We start from the raw sequence: 20,941 nt of genomic DNA on the forward strand, positions 1-20,941 counted from the left end.
AAGGATTGCTTTGTTAATACTATATACTGAACCTAAAGCAGCATAACACAACACTGAACATATTAATAGAAGCAATAAAGTACATTTGTATTTTAATCATAAGTTTTATTGTTGGACCAGAGGCTTAACAAAACCCTATTTTGGATTTCAATCAATCGTCTCTTCCAGTACAAACATTTAAATTCAATAACATTACAATCCACATTCACTTACTTAAGCAAGTCCATTAAGTGCCTGATAAAATCTCCTTGACCGAGAAGTAAGTAGCGCCTCATGGCCTGCATGTGCTCCAGTAAATTGTACTTTTTATTGAGAACATCTAGCAAGTATTTGCTAGTCTCAAAATATGCAGCATCTATTTTTCCCTGAAATGCGTTTTCCAAATCCGTGAACATTTCAGCAGCTGTTACAAGAAGAAGAAAATGGTTACCGAGACTGCAGATATGTACTCTTTTAATATGTATATATATATTTATTAAATGAGAGCAGCGTACAATTACTAAATTTGAAAACACTAATTGACTTGAGTTTCTACACATTAGTTCAGCAACACCATGGCTTGCCAGGGAATGGGAAGGGATAGGATACACCTGAATTTTATAGGGTCCTAAATACAGAATTTTCAGAATGTGTTATCTTCTGAAATAAAATATTCTATCAACACAAAAGCTACAGTAACTACTTCACATTCTTAAACTGTAAGAAACATTTTAGAGACAGCTTTGCAATACTAAAGCTAGTGCACCCTACTCAGATCGTGCCCACCCAGCTCTTCCTTTTGCCAAGCTGGAAGGAAACAAACCACAGCAGTGGTTTAGGATTACATGCAAACCAGCACTCATGGTTTGCTTCTCTTCAAACAAACCATAGGAGGAAGCCAAGAACAAAGAGATGGACTAGATGTGCAGCATAATCTAGCCACAAGTAAGTGCCACTGTGCTCAAAGGGGTTTGCTTCCAGGTAAGTTTACAAAAGATTGCAGCCTAAGAAGGTGACCACAACAAAGCAAAATCAGTCATTATCTTTGTGAAAAACATTACTCTCTTTTTATCAAGCTCGCTTTTAAAAGCTACTAAATTAATGTAATTAAGGCTAGAAAACGTCCACCTAATGGAATATTAAGATCTATGCACTCTCAATTCATTATATAACTCACTGTTTCTTATAGCTAGCTAAAGGGGTATCTGCCCAAGCAGATGTAGATGTGAAAGAGCAGATCTCATTTGACCACATGGAACTGCACATCTCCATTTGTTGCAAGCAGCAAAGCATGACTACAGCTGAACTGAGGCAATAGTTATTACCCGTGCCATCCTGTACCAGTCTACAGGAAAGCCCCATTGATTTCAGTGGGACTTACTTCAGGTGAGGGTGTAGATTGCAGCTTAAATTGGTAAAAATGTAAACACAAAATTATTATTTTCTTTTTTAAAAAAACTAGACACTGCAAAGGAAAGCTGAAGGAATGTTGCAAGAGCAGCTGACTTTTTAAAATACACAATTCATTTTAATAAATGCTTATATTTTTCATCAAGTACTGAAGATGTTTATCGGACAAATAAAAATTCTATTCTTAGCAGCTTATCTCAAAGACTTTCTTGAACTAACAAGCAATGTCTGAACAAAAAGAATGATCTACCACTACACCAGAACATTATAATTCATGTGGCTGCATTTAGAAGCAAGGTATAATCAAAGTATGGACACAAAGTTCTGGCCAAGCAGTGCTTATCAAATGCCACATTTCTTATAAGCATACCCTAAAATGCTTTGGTGCAAATTAAACAATTAAATGTAAATAAGCAGTTAGAAATGAAGGAACAGATTTGAGGAGACTTACGAAAAAGCAAGATACAAGTTCTTCCTAGAACATGGTATATTTTTCAGATGCCACTTGGTGGAATCAAACTGAATTGCCCAGTAGGAATCATCACATGATTATCTTTTAAGGGTGACAGTCACAATGCAATGGGGAAGTGGTCATTTGTACTAACAACTTCATATCCCCACATGGAATCATCCTACATGTAGATGTACAATACCAGAAGTGCAAAAAACAGCTCCCCTCAAAGCTGGTACGATGCAATATTGGGGTTTTACAAACAGGTATCACTCTTTTCTCCCATAAGGGCTGCACTTCCTACATACATCCTACAATTATCCAAGGGTTGCCATCCAAGTTGGCAGGAATACTAAAGGTTCTTTCACAGATACCATGTAGACTGCAAAGATAGTGTTTACTCAGTGCATTGGCCAAAGATCCCACCCCACAAAGCTCCCACATTTGAACTTCGTATAGTTTCAGGCAGAGATTATTTGCAAAATCAGCAAGGTCAGAACAAAGGCTAATGTGGTTCTTCTAGAGTGATGTGTACAAACAAAGCAGGTATTCTGTTATGTGACACTCAAAGTGCATAATGATACAATACTCTTACTCTAATTTCATACCATCTTTTGGAGATTCTGCAGATTTGGCCACAGCTATCATCTTTGATGATGGACTTTGGTCGTGACAAACCTGATGCAAGAAGTTTATGGATTTTCCTATTAGAAGAACCTAAATATAAATGAAAGGCATCTTCAGAAGTTATCCTTTAAAGGTTTTATAAAGAGAAACAGTACATTTTCAGCAAGTATATTTCACTTACTAAGTCAGCATAAATAAATAGCACACAATTTTTATTTCTCAACTGTCCTTCATCAAAAGATTCAAGGGCAGTTTCCGAAGTGTGACTAAAATTTACACAATGTAGAAATACAATTTATACCCAACAAATAAACATAATGCAAACTTACAAAAAGTGAACTGAAAATCTGGAGTGAGGGGAAGAGACCCTAAAAAGCAGAAGAGGAGAAAAGTCCAAAAATCACCTGAATCTAGAATGCCTGAGCAAGCTGAAAAGCTTGTCCTGTTGGCATGCAAAGGGCATTCCAAAGTCAAGGGACCATTGCAGACAAGGCTCCTCTTTTGTGGAAGTGCAACATGCCTCTTATGAAGAGGATACTTGGTGCTTGGTGCATGGCCACTGCAGGAGATCTTAAGCCACAGATAGGCTAGTATGGGAAGAGGTGCTGTTTCAGGTACAGTCATACCTCAGGTTACAGATGCTTCGGTTGCACAATTTCGGGTTGCACATCACGCCGAACCTGCAAGTACGCTGAACCGGTTACTTCTGGGTTTCGGCGCTTTGCGCATGTGCAGAAGCACCGAAACACAACCTACGTGTGTGCAGACGCAGTGCTGTGGGCTGCGAACGTGCTTCCCACACGGATCACGTTCGCAACCCAAGCATCCACTGTATATGGGTTCCAAGCCATTTAGGGCTGTTCCAAGATAAGCACCAGCACCTTAAACTTAGCTCAAAACCGAACCAGCAGCCAATGCAGATCTCTCATGATAGGTATAAACATGAACAACTCTGGTTGCACTCATCAATATTCTGGCAGCTGAGTTCTGCATGTCATCTTTAAGGACAACCCCATGTACTATGGTAATCCAGCTGGGAGGTTCGTGGGATCACCATGGCTAGGCTATCCCTGCTTGCTTTCACCAGCATGTAAAAACCAAACCAAGCCGAGGCAGATATTAACACAAATCATATTCAAAAGAACCGCTGTGCATTCCAACTGTGTTTTCTAGACTGATATATTTGAAATATTCTGACGGAAAACACAGGTGAGGAGAAGCACCTATCGTATCGGCCCACTGGTGTTAAAAGCAGCCATGAAGGAGGCCCCCAGCAAAGTCAGCAACAGTCAGGAGCACTCAGCTCAGTTTAAGGGTTAGTTTCTTGCCAACACAGAGATCATTAGGATGATCTGATAATTTACCATAAGAAATGATACATGGCTGCGAGTCCTGTGAAGACCTGCTCCCGACCTTGCAGGATTTTTTCCTAGGAGGGTGGGGCCCTGACGGACTCCAGCTACAAAAGCTGAGGCTGCTGAAGAGACTTTTGGGTTGCTTTATAGCTTAGGTGGAGGTGTGTGGAGGTGTGTTATTGTTATTATTTATATTAATTTTTTGTATCTTTATTTTGGATCTTCTTATGGTTTAGGTGGAAATGTAAGGTAGAGGTAAAGGGACCCCTGACCCTTAGGTCCAGTCATGGCCGACTCTGGGGTTGCAGTGCTCATCTCACTTTTACTGGCTGTGGGAGCCGGCGTACAGCTCCCGGGTCATGTGGCCAGCATGACTAAGCCGCTTCTGGCGAACCAGAGCAGCACACGGAAATGCCGTTTACCTTCCTGCCAGAGTGGTACTATTTATCTACTTGCACTTTGACGTGCTTTTGAACTGCTAGGTTGGCAGGAGCAGGGACTGAACAACGGGAGCTCACCCCGTCGCGGGGATTCGAATAGCCGACCTTCTGATCAGCAAGTCCTAGGCTCTGTGGTTTAACCCACAGCGCCTTAAATCTGTACTTTCTGATGTTTTATTCATTGTTATAATTATTTTTGTCATGTCTGTATGTAATTTTTTTATACAGCAAGACATAGTGATCATGGTTTTTAACTTTGGAAAAGCAGCACAGTATACAAATATCATGATTGACTGAGTGCTAAGAAAGGTCTATTTGTATGAATTCTGATTCACTGTGCCCCTGTCTGGAGCCACTCTTATGTCTAAAGTACAAAGAATGGTCCCCTCTGCACCTGTATGTCTGTTATTAATAGCTGAAAATGTCAATCTAGAAATAAGGCGGAAAGTCCTTTCCCTTCATACCTTTCTTGAGTGATCCATTGTAATAAAAGAAGGAATCATGGACTTCCGCAATGTGTATTTGTCGTGCCACAACCGATCTGTTTTCACTGCAGGATCTGAAGCTACAAAGAACTGTGAACACAAAATTTAAAAATACTTAATTTTTTTTTTAAAAAAGCATAAGTGTTATGTATACATTTTAAGGCAGAGAATCAGAGAGACATCAGTTAGGTAGAGACAGAAACCTTCCTTTTCAAAAGCTATCAGGAATAGTATCAGCTGGGATGTTATGTGCACAATGTATAAAGCACCACTAGCTGTTTGTTCTAATACGTACAATTAAACGTGAACCACAGTATAGACAATAACCAGCCTTTTAAGACCCACCAAGAAAATTCACCTAAACCACCTGCTAGCTATAAGCTACTAATGCACTTTTAAATAATTTGTAAGTTCACTGCACCCCACTGAAACACATGGATCTGAAATGCAGAATGGATGAAGTGTCTCAGAGTTGTTTACTGAAGGTGGCATATGCTAAAATCATTTAGCAGTGTGATACAGTGCAATCTGAACCAAAATACATTAGTCACATAAGAATGGCACAGCAATGACTCCACTATAACTAACAACACTTCCGATACAGCTCATTACAGTGGTACCTCAGGTTAAGTACTTAATTTGTTCCGGAGGTCCGTACTTAACCTGAAACTGTTCTTAGCCTGAAGCACCACTTTAGCTAATGGGGCCTCCTGCTGCCGCTGTGTCGCCAGAGCACGATTTCTGTTCTTATCCTGAAGCAAAGTTCTTAACCTGAAGCACTATTTCTGTGTTAGCAGAGTCTGTAACCTGAAGCGTATGTAACCTCAAGCGTATGTAACCCGAGGTACCACTGTATATAATGCCAACTGCATGAGACCCTTCAGTCAAATAAATGTGACATTTCCTTGTTCAGCTGTTATGTTCCAGGTGCAAACAAGGTATGCATGGAGGCAGCGGGAAGAGAACAGGGGTAGATTCATTCAAAAGTGCCCTAGAAACCAGATGTAAAACTTGAAAACATGACAACTATGCTAGAAAACAATACTAATGCATTAATATAAAAAAGCAGATATAACATGCATTTAAAAATAATAATAATCAAAAAATCACCTTCTTAAATTTATTACCATAGTCCCCTTTGGCAACTGGCATAGAGCTTTAATTGGAGTATTAATGAGAAAAATATAATTTCAAAATCCATCAGACAATTCAATCATCTTTGGGAGTTATAAAAGCCCTCATTTTATAACCAGGGCAAAGTAACATGCAATTAATGTATTTAGAAAACATCTAGTAAAAAATACAAAGAGAGAGAAGAGCATTTTATAATTAATCCCGTGAAAACGAGATCTTGGGAAGGGTGAAGGAAACCAAGGTCAGAACATAATTGCAATATAATTATTTTATTGATTCACTGTACCCATTCAAGGTTCTTTGAGTTTTGTTATTATATCTCGTATAGAAAGGAGTGCAGGAGAAATGGGAAATCATGGTACAATCTAACTGATGAACAAATGCCAAGGCCTTCCAACCAACAGATAAAAAGGGTGATTTTCTTACGGGGAAATTAAGAGCTTGTTTACAAAGGCAATCAGTATCCCAGAGGGTAAGTGCTAGGATATGATGGAGGGGAACCCACACATTCATATGCCCCATTGTAATTAACCTCTCTTTTTTCTAAAGGCGCTATATGACAAGCTTATTGTAGGGGTCGTGTTCACTAGAATATAGTCACTGCAGTAAGAGTTTATTGGGGCTTTCACCCAAGGGATTTATACAACTCATGGAAGTTTATTTTGTTGATAAAAGTTCCAAAGAAGTTTATATTGTAAAAACTGATCTCACTGATGCAAAAAAAGCAGTATAGGGTAAAATGATCATCTAAGTCTAGTCTGGCCTGGGCATAAACTGAAGTCACATCTCAAATCTATCGCTGGCTCTTCTTTACCAGATTTATGTGGGAATAAATGCTTCAGCCCAAAGCAATGACATGTGACTTACTACACTGCACTGCTACTAGTCAGCTGGTATAGTCAATCCTGACCACTTGTTTGCTACTTCACCAAAGATTTAACACCAGGCCATTAAGAAATGCTGGCATAGTTAAGAATGAAACAAAATACATGTTCTACCTGTGATATTTTACCACAGGTAAGGTAAAGGACCCCTAGGTGGTTCAGTCAAGTCAAAGGCAACTATGGGGTTGCAGTGCTCATCTCACTTTTCAGGCCAAGGAAGTTGGCATTTGTCTGCAGACAGCTTTCCGGGTCATTTGGCCAGCATGACTAAACTGCTACTGGCACACGGAAGACCGTGACGAGTGCCAGAGCACATGGAAATGCCGTTTACCTTCCCACTGCAGCAGTACCTATTTATCTACCTGCTCTGGTGTGCTTTCAAACTGTTGGCAGAAGCTGAGACAGAGCCACGGGAACTCACCCCATTGCGCAGATTCAAACCGCCAACCTTCTGATTAGCAAGCCCAAGAGATTCAGTGGTTTAGACAACAGCGCCACCTGCGTCCCTTTGTTACCACTGGACTCTTGTTTTGCGTGCACAAAGAACTGGACACACCAAACTAACCCCATGGTTCTTTGGATTCTGGCCACAGTGTCCAAACTGAAGTGATGCACAAGATCTTCACATGCAACTCTATTTCCAGTATAAATGTTAACTTTTTCTGCCTAGTCATGTCTCCTCTTAATTTTCTACAGTTCAGTTCCACAATTGTGAAAGAAGTGTTTCAGCAGCTTAGTTTACACAAAATGGGAAACAGAAAGCAGACCTCATGTTAGTGAACAGTTTATAGAACTTACTTCATGGTAGGTGTCCTCCAATTCCCCATCATAAATCCAACGATAAAGGAAATTCAAGACAGGATGCGACACAAGGCCAAGAATATGCTGCACCAGGGATCTCATGTAGGGGTCGCCTGTTTTACTGTAGGCATGAACAGCAGATGCAAGTTCACCACCTTTTCTTCCTGGAGAAACATGACAAACAGAGGAAAATTTAAACATACATTTTCACCTACCTAGAAAACTAATGCTACATCTGCAGCTTTGTCATACACCAAATTTCATTATGAAGCAGCTATCTGGCGTTTGAAGAGCATTCTTCAAAGGCAAAGGCAAATTTACCATTGTGCCTAATATCCCTTTTGTGAGAGTTCAGAGAAGTTGGAAGAGCACCAAAATTGCTAAGAGATTGCCATAGCTACAAGTAAAAATAGCGCACAGAGCACAAGAAGCAGAGCACTAATGTCTACTTCATTAGAGCCTTCTTTAGAGCGGGAAATGTTTCATAATTATTTCATCCACATGGGAAGACAGGGAATGGAAAGGCAGCTCTTTGGTTCCTCTAGAGAGCTTCTGGACTGAGTGAGAAAGTGGATCTGATAGCATGATGAAGTAGCCACTGGCCAGGACATTCCCCCCACCCCCAAATGCTATAGAGCAGTGGTAGGAAACACGTGGCCCTCCAGATGTTGTTGGACTCCAATTCCCATCACCTCTGACCCTTAACTGTGCTGGTTGGGGTTGATGGGAGTTGTAACTCCACAATAGTTGGAGGGCCACAGGTTCCCCACCTGTGCTGCAGAATGAAAATATGCCCCCTGCCTCCATACTTTTAATAAGGGGTCAAAGAAGCAACTAGAGTGCCTCTCCCTATCTTCAACTATCCTGACAAACAGGGAGAAAAAAAATAGTACGCTGGCATCTTCCCCATCATAAAGAGGTCGCTATGTTGGCAGGTTTGTCACCTGGATCTCTGGGAAGGGCAGGCTGCAAGCAAAAATGCATATACCGTATTTTTCCGTGTATAAGACTAGGCTTTCCCCCTAAAAATGTCAAAAATTAGGGGGGGGCGTCTTATACACAGATATATCTCCCCCCATTTTCTTAAATCTGAGTCCCCCAAAATAGGGGGCATCTTATACATGAGGGCATCTTATAGACAGAATACAAAAAAAAGGAAAATGGAAATGGAAACTAAACACACTTCCTTTAAATTTTTGAGAGCAATCTGCATCTTGTGAGGTTAAGTGAGGATAGCTTCTGTATTCTGCTAAACAATCTTTTCTAGGGGCCAGTGGACATGCTACACTCCTGAGGCCTTAACTATGGTTAACAGGAGATCACAGGAACACACGCTGCCTTCAATAGCCGCAGTTCTTTGTTGGAGGAAAGCGGTTATGGCATCGTACCTGGTAGCCAGAAGCTAGGCATTCTATTTCTCAGGATGGCAGGGAAAGGTAAGGTGAACCAAGACTTCAGTACTTTTTAACCTTGCCTGCCTGCAGAGACATTTGTGGGAGGGAGCCCCTTCAGGCTCCCAAACAAGCAAATCTGGCTGTTTTCCAGTGGAAGCCACCATAACATGTAGTTACAGTCCAGGCTAGAAGGGGAAGGCAGGAAGCATGTATTCCCAAAGCCAATGCCTTAAACATGAGAAATTATGAGCACTCATCCAGTGCCTGCCTTTAAAGCTTATACCGATTACCAAAATACTCCCTCAGTCACTAAAAGAGATGAACAGTCTTAAATCAACCATGTAATAATCTCACTTTTAAGTGCAAAACATATGAGATGCAAAACTCTACCAATATTGCCACCATAAGGGTAATTATATGTAGTAAAAAGAAGTTATGATGAATGCATGCAGTGCTTTCAGCTACAGAGATAAATGGCATTATTTGAACGGTAAGTTAACACCATCTATATCCACTGGAATGATATCTACATGTAAAGGTTCTTAGAATCATCCATTTCTGCACACACACCCCTCCCAATAGAAATACTATTAATGCAATTTATTGGAAATCATATTTATAAGTGGATGAGCTCCTACCATTTTAACATTCATTTTCACACCATGTGTAGTTGTAAATATCTACCGACAAACCTTGACAGTGGTCAACAAGTGCTGCAAGTGTCTTCAATCTTATCTTAGGATCGTATGTCCAAACTAAGAGACGCCGAAGTGTTAAGCTACTCTCAATCCCCAAATTTACACCTTGATCATCTTCTACCTGCAACTAAGAACAACAAGGGGCAAAGAAGAAGTTTTAATCAATAATAGAAGCCCTTCAAGCTTTCCTCTACTACAAGCTTTAATTTCTAACCCCAGATATACACGTGCCTAATATGTTTTGGCATTTTTAAATAATAATGCTTAGATTGAAAGAAATGTTACAGTTGTAATATAAAGAAAGGGAAGGGTAACTGAAAGCTATAATTTGAAAAGAAATCAAAAAGCAGATAAATACAAAATGATGAATGGCAGGACAGCGAGAGAATTCTGAAAGAAAAAAAAAAATATTTTGTAAGGTAAAGATAAAAGGACCCCTGACCATTAGGTCCAGTCGTGGCCGACTCTGTGGGTGCGGCGCTCATCTCGCTTCCAGGTCATGTGGCCAGCATGACTAAGCCGCTTCTGGCGAACCAGAGCAGCGCACGGAAATGCCGTTTACCTTCCCGCCGGAGCGGTACCTATTTATCTACTTGCACTTTGACATGCTTTCGAACTGCTAGGTTGGCAGGAGCAGGGACCGAGCAACAGGAGCTCACCCCATTGTGGGGATTCAAACCGCTGACCTTCTGATCGGCAAGTCCTAGGCTCTGTGGTTTAACCCACAGTGTAAGAGTTCACCATAAAGTTTCAACAATATTACTGTAAAAGCAGTATGATTGTAACATAATTTTGTAAACATTTCTGTTAGCTAAATACATGGAAAGTATTACATAGCAAACTTTCAAATAAGGAAAAGGTTTACAGGCTCATTTGCCCATGCATAACAACATAAGAAACATATAAAGTATGTTAGGAAACAGAAAGAAGTGCCAAAGTTACAAAAATGTGCTATCCTGGAACCAGCTCTTCACAGGTGAGTAGCTATTTTACAAGCCTGTTACAGATACAAATAGTTTATAAAGTCATATTTTGCAACTAACTTTTTGGACTCAAGCAAAAAAAACAGAAGTAATTATTTACCTGCGAGTGTAAAACAGACAGTAGCCTGTAGTATTCTTTGAGTTCCTGGTTTAAGGCAGCACAAAAACTCTGTAAGACAAGAACAAAAGGAACCAGTTCATATACATTCTAAAGAGCTCTGAATGACTTGCATACAGCCTGACCACTGATTTTGGGTCTTTGGATAAGCTTCACAGCAAGTTAACCTTTGAAACTCAAGAGGTCATACAAAAGCATTCCCAAATGGCCTGAAATGTTTCAGTTCAATGGGGTGGGGAGTATAAAGAGCCACTGGGTGACTAATAAAAACAAAACTCCTGCAGAGTTATTAAGATAAAATTTGCCACTAAACTATAACTGCGTTCATTCATTAGAAATGTACAGATAGTACATAGCTGTCATCGTTTCCCTTTTTTTAAAGGAAATTCCTTTATTCCGAATAGGATTCCTCGCAAGAAAAGGGGAAAGTTGACAGCTATGAGATAGTAAGTGTCCTGGACAAAATACAAAATCAAACCAAATGAGAAACTGGTAAAATAAACTCAAATAAAACCCATAACAAAAACGACTGCAATTAAAGCTGTACATGGGCTGCCTTTAAAGACATTCAGAAACAGGAGCTACTGCACAGTTGCAGCAACCAGAATAACCACTGGGCCCAGATGATCACACCACATATAAACTATTCTGACCCAACTGCAGGAACTGCCTATATATTTTCTGGCCCAATTCAAAGCATGGGTTTCAAACTATATGGCTCGGGACCACAATACCTAACGGAACGTCTCTCCCAGAACAAACCAACCTGTGCATTAAGATCCACACCAGAAACCCTCCCCCATGTGCTTCTGCTCCCCATCCCAGCACCTGAGACTGTCGCCTCATTCTGCATAAAAATAAGAGATGAAGAACCCGCTGGATCAGGCCAGCTGGCTATCTAGCACAGCATTCTGTTCTCACAGTGGCCAACCAGATGCCTGTGGGCAACCTGCAAGCTGAGCGCAATAGCACTCTGCCCACCTGTGGTTTCATCAACTGCTATTCAGAAGCATGATTCCTCTGACAATAGAGGTAAGGTAAAGGGACCCGTGACCATTAGGTCCAGTCGTGGCCGACTCTGGGGTTGCGGCGCTCATCTCGCTTTATACAGCTTCCGGGTCATGTGGCCACCATGACTAAGCCACTTCTGGCGAACCAGAGCAGCGCACGGAAACGCCGTTTACCTTCCCTATTTATCTACTTGCACTGGCGTGCTTTCAAACTGCTAGGTGGGCAGGAGCTGGAACCGAACAATGGGAACTCACCCCGTCACGGGGATTCGAACCGCCAGCCTTCTGATCAGCAAGCCCTAGGCTCTGTGGTTTAACCCACAGCGCCACCCAGGTCCCTGACAATAGAGGTAGAACATTACAATTGAGGACAGTAGCCACTGACAGTCTTGTTCTTCATGAATTTGCCTAATCCTCTTTCAAAGCCATCCAGGTTGGTGCCATCACTGCCTCCAGTAGGAGCAAGTTCCATAATTCAACCATGTGTGGCATGAACTACTTTTATTTGTCGTCAATATTCCAACATTCAGCTTCACTGGAGGTCCACAAGTTCTAGTGTTATTTCCTGTCTATTGCCAGGTCTCTCATCCCATACCAACAGATCTGACACACCAGTAACATCCTGTCAAGCAAAACAACAACAAACAAAATAAACAAAACCAAATATTTTGAAGACTTCTGGGTTTTGCCCACATACCTGACCCACTAATCCAAATGCACGTTCCACGCTCCTCTGGTCAGTATACTTTCTTATTTTGTTATGCAGCCACCCTAATTCAGCAAGCCGGCTTGTTGTATCTCTCAGAGACTTGGAAATGCTCACCTAAAGTGTTAAGAAATAAATGATGAACAAATAGTTGGAAGACTGGCACTAAATAAGCGTAGAATGAAACAAGCTCTAATGAGCAAGGTAAGGCATAAATCCAATTTTCTACTAGAATCTGACATGGTGTTGATCACATTCGGTATTGTTGATCTTCAACAGAAAGAATATTCTATTAAGCAGTTACTTCTAAATGAGGAACAGAACCAGGCATGATAACAAATCAGGTCTTATGCCAGATATTTCCATATCCACTATAAATCTATTACGGCAAGACTCAAAATGGATTCTCTACTTTTGTCCTGCTCTCTAAATTGTAAGCTTGCAGCTAGGAATTGTGTTATTACAGATTTTGTAAGCTGTTCTAAGAGTCTTTTTTGCCTTAAGAGACGAGTAAAAATGTTTTAAGCAAATTAAACAAGTAAGTCCGGATGGTTCATGTGGCCCTACAGATGTTGGGCTCCAACCCTCATCAGCCCTAGGCAGCATGACCAATGGTCAAGGAAGAAGTCCAACATCTGGAGGGCTAGATTCCCTGTGCCAGCCTCCTGTGTTCCCTGGACCAGTTTATTATTGGTTCTCTATCTTCTTCTTATTCCTAGAAAGCACTATTGTCTCCAAATGGGTAGCATTTCAACTACTTCCCATGACTCAGTCTAAATCATTCCATGGGAAGCAGCCTTCAGTTACGTTTGTGGCTCCTGAAGTAATCCTCACATTTTATATACTGACCCTTAAAGAAGGAACACCTCTCTCAAATGCTCTAACGAAACTCTCTCCCTCAGGCTACCTTCAATTTCCCTCTATACACTGTTGCTTGACTGGATTATGTATAAGTAATCAATTTTTTAAAAAAGTATCTCACTCATGTGGGTTGACAGCTTGAAGTGAGCTTTTTAAATACAGGGCTATCTGAAGAACAGGGTATTTCTATAAACTACCCTCCTAAACTCCACAGATAAAACTCCCTGGAAAAAAAGCCTCTGATAAATCTCGGCTGCTGTGGAGATTCGTATGGGAACAGGTGGTTCTGTGGTTGTGGCCAAATGTTCAATGCCCTTCCAAGGACATTGTTGCTATCTTGCAGACACCAGGCAAAGTCTATTCTTTTGGGCTTTTGTTTGGTAATGATGCTTTTAGGGATATTTTTATTGTTCCTTTTACCATTTAACTGTGTATTAAGTGCACTTCTGATTTTTATCTGTTGTTTTTATGTTACTGGTTTACTGCCAACTGCCTTAGATGCCAACAATGATAGAAACATTTTTAAAAAAGCAAAATTAAAACCAAGGCAAAAGAATAATTGAAAAGAGTGGATATACTGCACAGTTTCCCCTCCCTCTCCCTGTGTGCAGACTATCTATATAAAACAGGTATAAGATCTTTACTGTACCTTTCCGTCTACTTTGTAACAGTTCTCTGAATTGAACATTTTGATGATTTTGCCATCTATTCCCTGGAAGACGTATAAAATGTCTCTCACAAGATATGCCTCTGTTATTTCAACAGAGCCTGAAAAGTGGGGGGGAAACAAACAGATTAAGCTATATGCAGAATATTTAAGAATTATGTTTGCCATTTTAACAGTCAAAGCGTAACTATATTTAGTTCGAAATATGACCCACTGAGCTCAATCAAGCTTGCTCCATTCTTCAGGGTATAAAGGTAAAGGGACCCCTGACCGTTAAGTCCAGTCGCGGGCTACTCTGGGGTTGCGGCGTTCATCTCGCTTTACTGGCTGAGGGAACCGGCGTACAGCTTCTGGGTCATGTGGCCAGCATGACTACGCTGCTTCTGGTGAACCAGAGTAGTGCACGGAAACGCTGTTTACCTTCCACCGGAGTGGTACCTATTTATCTACTTGCACTTTGATGTGCTTTCGAACTGCTAGGTTGGCAGGAGCAGGGACCGAGCAATGGGAGTTCACCCCATCATGGGGATTTGAACCGCTGACCTTCTGATTGGCAAGCCTAGGCTCTGTGGTTTAGACCACAGCGCCACCTGCATCTCTTCAGGGTATAACTGCATAGAATTCCAGTCCTAAAGTGAGTCAGCAAACAGGGCACAGTTCCAGATTTACCATTATTTTGATATCTAAAACCAAATCAATATTTCAGACAAAGTCATATCCAATTTCTGAAATATTTTTTGCTACGAAAATAACCACCACATTTATGTAAACAAAGCAAACATAATACTTTACAGCCTTGTTTAAAAATTCATGCAACGAGTCAAACGTAGCTCCTAGTAGCCCCAATTTTGGGATGTTTCTATGTGCATATCCACTCTTTGCGACTGGAACAGTGGACATTATAACCCAAAGTATTACCTGTAATAGCCTCCAAAAAAGACTCTTGGGGGGTTTAGGTACCTCATTGAACAAGCAGCTTACGACACTTTGTGATGAGCTTTCCACCAACGTTTTCAACGACTTTGTAAACGCAGCTTCCTATGTTCCTAGGTCAGACCATTGGTCTAATTAAGTATTTCCTACACAGACTGGCAGCAGCTCTGCAGAGTTACAGGCAGGAGTTTCTCCCATACTCAATACGTGCACAAAACCCATCTGCTTTCTTTTTTTAAAAAAGGCCTTAATTTGGAATATGAATTTAGTTAGTAGCAGCTACATAATATAATGGCAGAATGCATCTGTTCCTTCTGTTACATCTTGCCAGACAGAATGAATAAATGTTTTTTTTACTGGCACAACATAAACACAATAAATTAAGAAATGGAGATGGTTTCTCCCCCCCCCACCACCACCCGCTGTCTGTGGAAGCCACTGCTGTCCAAGGTTCTATTCAAATCATACTGTATCTGTGGCACCACAATATCAACCAGGTTTTAAGGATGATGAGGGCTAAAAATAGGGGAACTCCATTAGATTGTCAAAGTGCAGATTTTGCAGAGGAAGGCAAGGAAATGTTTTATGCAATATAATTTTTTCCGGAAAGTTACTGAGAAAACTCAAGGGTGTTCTACAAGGTCATTTACAGCCAGCTTTTAAAAAACTAACCTCTCTTCTAAATGAAAAATGTACCAATGATTGGGTTAGTGCAAGAACGAACTTTAATTTGTTGTAGTGAGATTATACCAGGCACCTTCTAGTGTTGCTCTTAAATACCGTATTTTTTTCCTCTATAAGACCCACGTTTTCCCTCCTAAAATGTAAGGGGAAATGTGTGTGCGTCACTGCGCAGTGATCCCTCTTGCTGTTCTGGCTTCTGGGATTCAGAATATTTTTTTTCTTGTTTTCCTCCTCCAAAAACTAGGTGCGTCTTATGGTCTGGTGCGTCTTATAGAGCGATAAATACGGTGCTTAGGCATACAGTCATACCTTGGTTTTCGAACAGCTTAGTTCCCGAACGCTGCAAACCCAGAAGTGACTGTTCCAGTTTGCAAACTATTTTTGGAGGCCGAACATCTGAGCTTCCTGCAGCCAATCAGAAGCCATGCTTTGGAAGTCGAACAGACTTCCAGAACGGAATCCATTCGAATTCCAAGGTACAACTGTACTCAGAGTCGCCCCTTTACAGTCAATGGACTAAAGATACTTAAGTTCAGGGAAGGCAGTGGATAAACTGTTATAATGCCTAATATTTGATACCACCCTCAGTGACAAATTCCACTTTATTACACATCTGTACAAATTTAGCTTATCTTCTTTAGAGTGCATAGTGTTGATACTGATTTCCAGCAATATGATCAGAATCACTTTGCACTTTAAACATAAACAAAAATGGTTTTGAAGTGAAATCGTAAATTTAATGCATTTTTAAATTTAAAAAAATCTATATATCCACATTTAAATATGTGTAGCTCGGGCACTGAAGCAAAACCCTCCCCACTACCTAACTCCACAAATGGGCAAATGCCGTGCTGAGCCTTTTTCTTCCAGAGCCCTGTAAGAGAGCAATTGGAAACAAAACTGAAGAGGCAGAAAGCCAACTGATGATCTCAGCACAGGGTGATGCCCATAGGAGGCAGAGCCATCAATTTCAACGATGCCTATAAAAGTAGTTTCTGGAACACGGGAAGAGTTATCCAAGGCAGAAGATAACCAAACTACGTGCCTCAAATTCAGAGGTCAACCTCACTGTCCCAGCACCACTTTATGGGTGTTCCTCCAGTGGTAGCAGAGCACACTTATGTGACTTTGGTTCTTAGCACGTTAGCCATTTCTTTTATGAAGCAAGGACCCAAGTAACTTATTTTGGTGGCACACAAAATCACTTAGGTTTCAAAAACGGTTTGCCGTGGGGTATAGTCTCATTATTAGACTAAGGTTCGAACTAAGTGTGACATGACATCATCTAAATAACTCAATGCAGCCTTACAATGCTGGAGTTTAAGCCAGAGATTGGGGGGGGGTTAACCCTTTCCCTTCCAATTGTTCTTCAGCTCAAAAGTGCCTCCCCAAAGCTATTTTTATGCCTACAGCCAGGGTAAGGGGAGGGAAGTGAGAAATAGGTGCAGATACGTTTTCCCAAAATTGTCATTCCTCAACTTAATCCCTTAAATTACTTTTGGTTTTCTGCTGGTTGTTTTTTGTTTTTCAAATGGGTAAAAAACATGAAGCTTCATATAGTTTGAGCCTCAGGAAATATCTGAATACTGGGGAGGGGGTACATTTATGCTGCAATCCAATACCCTCTTATTTGGAAGTAAGTTCCAATGAACTCATTAAGGCTTTCATTTGAGAATACATACATACATACATACATACATACATATATATATATTCTGCGCCGACCAGCAAAACATAGGAGGAAGAAAGTGGGCAGACTCCAGCTATTTGGAGATACTTGAACCAGCCTGTTTTTGTAGTGAGGTTTGGGTATGAGTCTTTGTGTTCAGGTAGCTAAGATTTCAGACAACTAGTGTTCCTATAGCAGAACCTGTGTGTACACAATTTTCCTGGGAATTGTTATCAGCTGGTATCAAGGTCAAAGCTGAAACATCCCAATCTGAGCTAAGCACTGTGACGCAAGAATATAAAGAACAATGAAATGTATTTTTCTCACCCGTTATGTCCCCTTCCCGCCTTGACCTTGGCAGATTACGTGAAACAGTGGTTGAGAGCCCTTTTGAGGTAGAGTTCTGTAATGTAGGCTGGCCTGCGGTTAAAGTCCAGGCAAGTCGTGCCCCCAGCTGCTGCCGAAGGCAATCTCCCACGCCTGCACGTTGATAGGATTGTCTGCAGAAATAAAAGCTATAATGTAGCTATTGAGTTGTCTTACTTATAGCAAAACTACTTATATTTCTGTGAAATTTCAGCTCAAAAAAATAGGCAGTTGCAGAAGGCATTATCATGGCCAAGTATCTTTGATAATGCATTTAGAAATTCACCATTTTGCAGTTCTTGACAGTTACATAGAAAAGGTACTTGTTGCATGCCTACTAATGTTGCATAATGTTTTTCTCTTTTTTTCCCCTTTCTTTTCCTTCTCCTCCTGCGATGAGGCTACATTTTAATATTTTAATGTTCCATTATTTTAATGTATTTTATTTTTGTTTTTAAGTTGTAACCATTCATCTTGTTTTTATTATTGCTTGTAAGCCGCTCTGAGCCCGGCCTGGGCTGGGGAGGGCGGGGTATAATAAAAAAATTATTATTATTATTATTATTATTATTATTATAAAGCACCACAGAAATTTCAACTACCCATTCAGAGCCAGATGACTTTGCTGTGATTCCAACTACGGCTAATGCAGCCCTGCAAAAATAAAAGAATCATTTGAGAATAATTCCTGATAAATATTTGCAGTGGGAAAATTGCTAATTTCTAAAACAATCATAAAAATAAAGGGTCTCTCACCTCAGCAGGGTGACCGTGATTGTTCTACAATTTTGAGACTAGCCAAAAAGTTGCTTCAGCTTAATGTTCTGACACCTCTAATAGGTCGATGCAGATAGAAAAGCAATTGCTCTTATTTTATTTTAGTAACTTAGCCCTACTCATGGAAACAGATGTTTCTTACCTTGAATTCTCATGGATAAGCATCATCATATTTGGGTTAGCACCTTATTTTGGGTACAGTCAGGGTCAAGTTGCTAAGATATACCATGGGAAAGGGCAAGCCAGCTTCCCAGATCAAGAGCAGCAAGATAAGCCCGCTAAGCTTATTAAAACTTATCCAACACCAAACATTTCTGAAACAAATTGTTCAGGAAAATATATTTCAGACCAGATAGGACATCCCTGAAAGTTGTTGATGTTGTTTTTGCACTCTTGGTTCTCAATATTGAGCTGCATGTTTCAGGAAAGTGGGACGACTGCCTCTGGTATTTCAAAAATATGGGAATTAAAAAGTAAGATAGATTTTCAGCTCTCCCAGTCATCATATATGGAACATACAAAGGCAATTGCCCCTCAGGATGACATCCTAGAATGTTGTTAATGAAAACAAAGATCTTCCCAACATAACCTCAGAGCTCTCTCTACAAGCACCTAAAATCTGTTATCACCCCATTCCAATATGGTGGTTTAGAAATGAAAACGAGTAGCCTCCCATAACTCCCATAAGAGAGGAAGGGCCAGATCTCAACACCCCTTTTGTCCTTATGGAAGGCTCATGGGCCCTTATTGGCTGACAGAACCTCTGGGAAACCAATAGGAAAAAAGCACTAGGATTAGTCACCCAGAAGCACTGGTTGAGAGTTAGCTCCCTTAGTGGCATAGGGCAGCTACAGGCTTCATAGGAGTTCACATTAAAAATCAGTTCTTTTCCCTTATAAGGTCCCATGAAAGGAATTTGCAAGTGGCAATGTGCCTGCAGTGCCACTGTGAGGTATTGAGAAGGAAAAGCAAGCAAGAGCAACCACAATTCTTCCTGAATTCCCTGGAACTTAAAGGCAGGAGAAGAAAATGCTGGTCCCCCCCCCAAATAAAAAACTGAACCATAAGCACAAACCACAAGTTTGGTGTACAAAGTCTGGAAGCCTCTTCCTTTGATATTCTAGTAGCTAGACCTCATTGCCAAGATGTAGTGCTATCCCCAATGTGATGACTACTTCCCCGTGGCACTTTGGGATAATGCCACGTTGCAAAAATTCTGTCTTGGTGCTGGAGCAAACACAATTGTCATCCAATGATTTCAAGCAAAAGTTTTGCCTGAAATCCAGCTCTTTGGAGGAAAGGCACAATATACAAGCCATACATAAACAAGTACCAGTAATTATGAACACATCACTTTTATATACCCTCTCTCTCTTTTTCCTTTCCCTAGCAATACTTGCACTTGCCTTCATAAGAAGGTATCAGGGAGGGTGAGTTATAGCAAGTATATCAAAAGGTGACTTATAAAGAACCATAACTTCCTTTCCAGCAACAAAGGCTGGATCTGGACACATCAAAGAAGTGTTTCAGTTTAAAGCGTTGTAAATCTAAACAGGGAAAACAGGTAGAGAAAAACGGGACTCCACGTCGCCATCTTGTGGCACACTGTTATATTACACAAACAACGCATATAAATCGCTTTTTCTTTACCAGTCTAGCAGAGTCCAAAGAATTACCAGTCTTCTTGAAATTGAGCTAAGAACTGTTTACTTTCTTCATATTCTAACCAAGTATTAAGGTTGGACTCCAGTTTTGCATAATCTTTGACTAACAGAAGACAGAGTGTCTCTGTGTTGTCTTGTAGACAACACTAGTGTGGACCAGAGAGAGGGGGGATAGCTGCCTTTGATCAATAAGACTTTCAATACAGTCTTATGCGCATTTACTCAGAAGCAAGTCTTGCTAAGTTCAATGGGGCTTTCTCCCAGGTAAGTGCACTTACCCCTCAGATGCTTTCCCCCCATAACTACTTTAAATCATTGTATGGTCTTAGGGAGGCTTCCTCAACCTCAGCCCTCCACATGTTTTGAGACTACAATTCCCATCATCCCTGACTACTAGCCAGGGTCCTACTAGCCAGGGATCATGGGAGTTGTAGGCCAAAAACATCTGGAGGGCCCAGTTTGAGGAAGCCTGGTCTTAGGTATATTAACTACAGCAGTTCCACCAACCCTGAAGGACAGTGACTGGAGAGGGTCTTTTAAGCAGTGGTGACCTATCTATGGAATCTTCTTCCCATATAGGTTTGCCTGGAAACTACTTGGATGTCTTTCAAAAAATAATTGTAACAGCTTTAATTCCCTCTGAAATGTTTTTATTGCTCTGCTGTTTCCGCTGTTTGTTCTAACTGCTGCTTTCTTTAATCTTTTTTTGGATTTGCCATTGATTTTGCTATTTTAGCATATGCCACCTTAAGAAACACTGAGATGCAGGATATAAAACAAGCTTAAATAAAAGTCAAATTGACCTATGGTACAAGGTTAAGACGACAGCTGCCATGCAGGCCAGT

At 40.7% G+C, this 20,941-nt stretch overlaps 1 protein-coding gene across 1 annotated transcript in view; it reads right to left on the minus strand.

The window, feature by feature from the left end:
* TUBGCP3 (tubulin gamma complex component 3) overlaps window positions 1-20,941 on the minus strand; it is a 56,069-nt gene that overhangs the window by 18,514 nt on the left and 16,614 nt on the right. The window contains exons 6-14 of the mRNA XM_083735255.1: window positions 17,617-17,789; window positions 13,986-14,104; window positions 12,467-12,592; window positions 10,742-10,810; window positions 9,653-9,785; window positions 7,564-7,730; window positions 4,727-4,837; window positions 2,449-2,557; window positions 214-403 (exon numbers count right to left, since the gene is read on the minus strand). Coding sequence (XP_083591381.1) covers window positions 214-403; window positions 2,449-2,557; window positions 4,727-4,837; window positions 7,564-7,730; window positions 9,653-9,785; window positions 10,742-10,810; window positions 12,467-12,592; window positions 13,986-14,104; window positions 17,617-17,789 — 1,197 coding nt within the window. The remainder of the gene's footprint in view (window positions 1-213; window positions 404-2,448; window positions 2,558-4,726; window positions 4,838-7,563; window positions 7,731-9,652; window positions 9,786-10,741; window positions 10,811-12,466; window positions 12,593-13,985; window positions 14,105-17,616; window positions 17,790-20,941) is intronic.

Source organism: Podarcis gaigeae (assembly GCF_964106915.1).
Source record: "Podarcis gaigeae genome assembly, chromosome: 4".
NCBI classification, from domain to species: Eukaryota; Metazoa; Chordata; class Lepidosauria; order Squamata; family Lacertidae; genus Podarcis; species Podarcis gaigeae.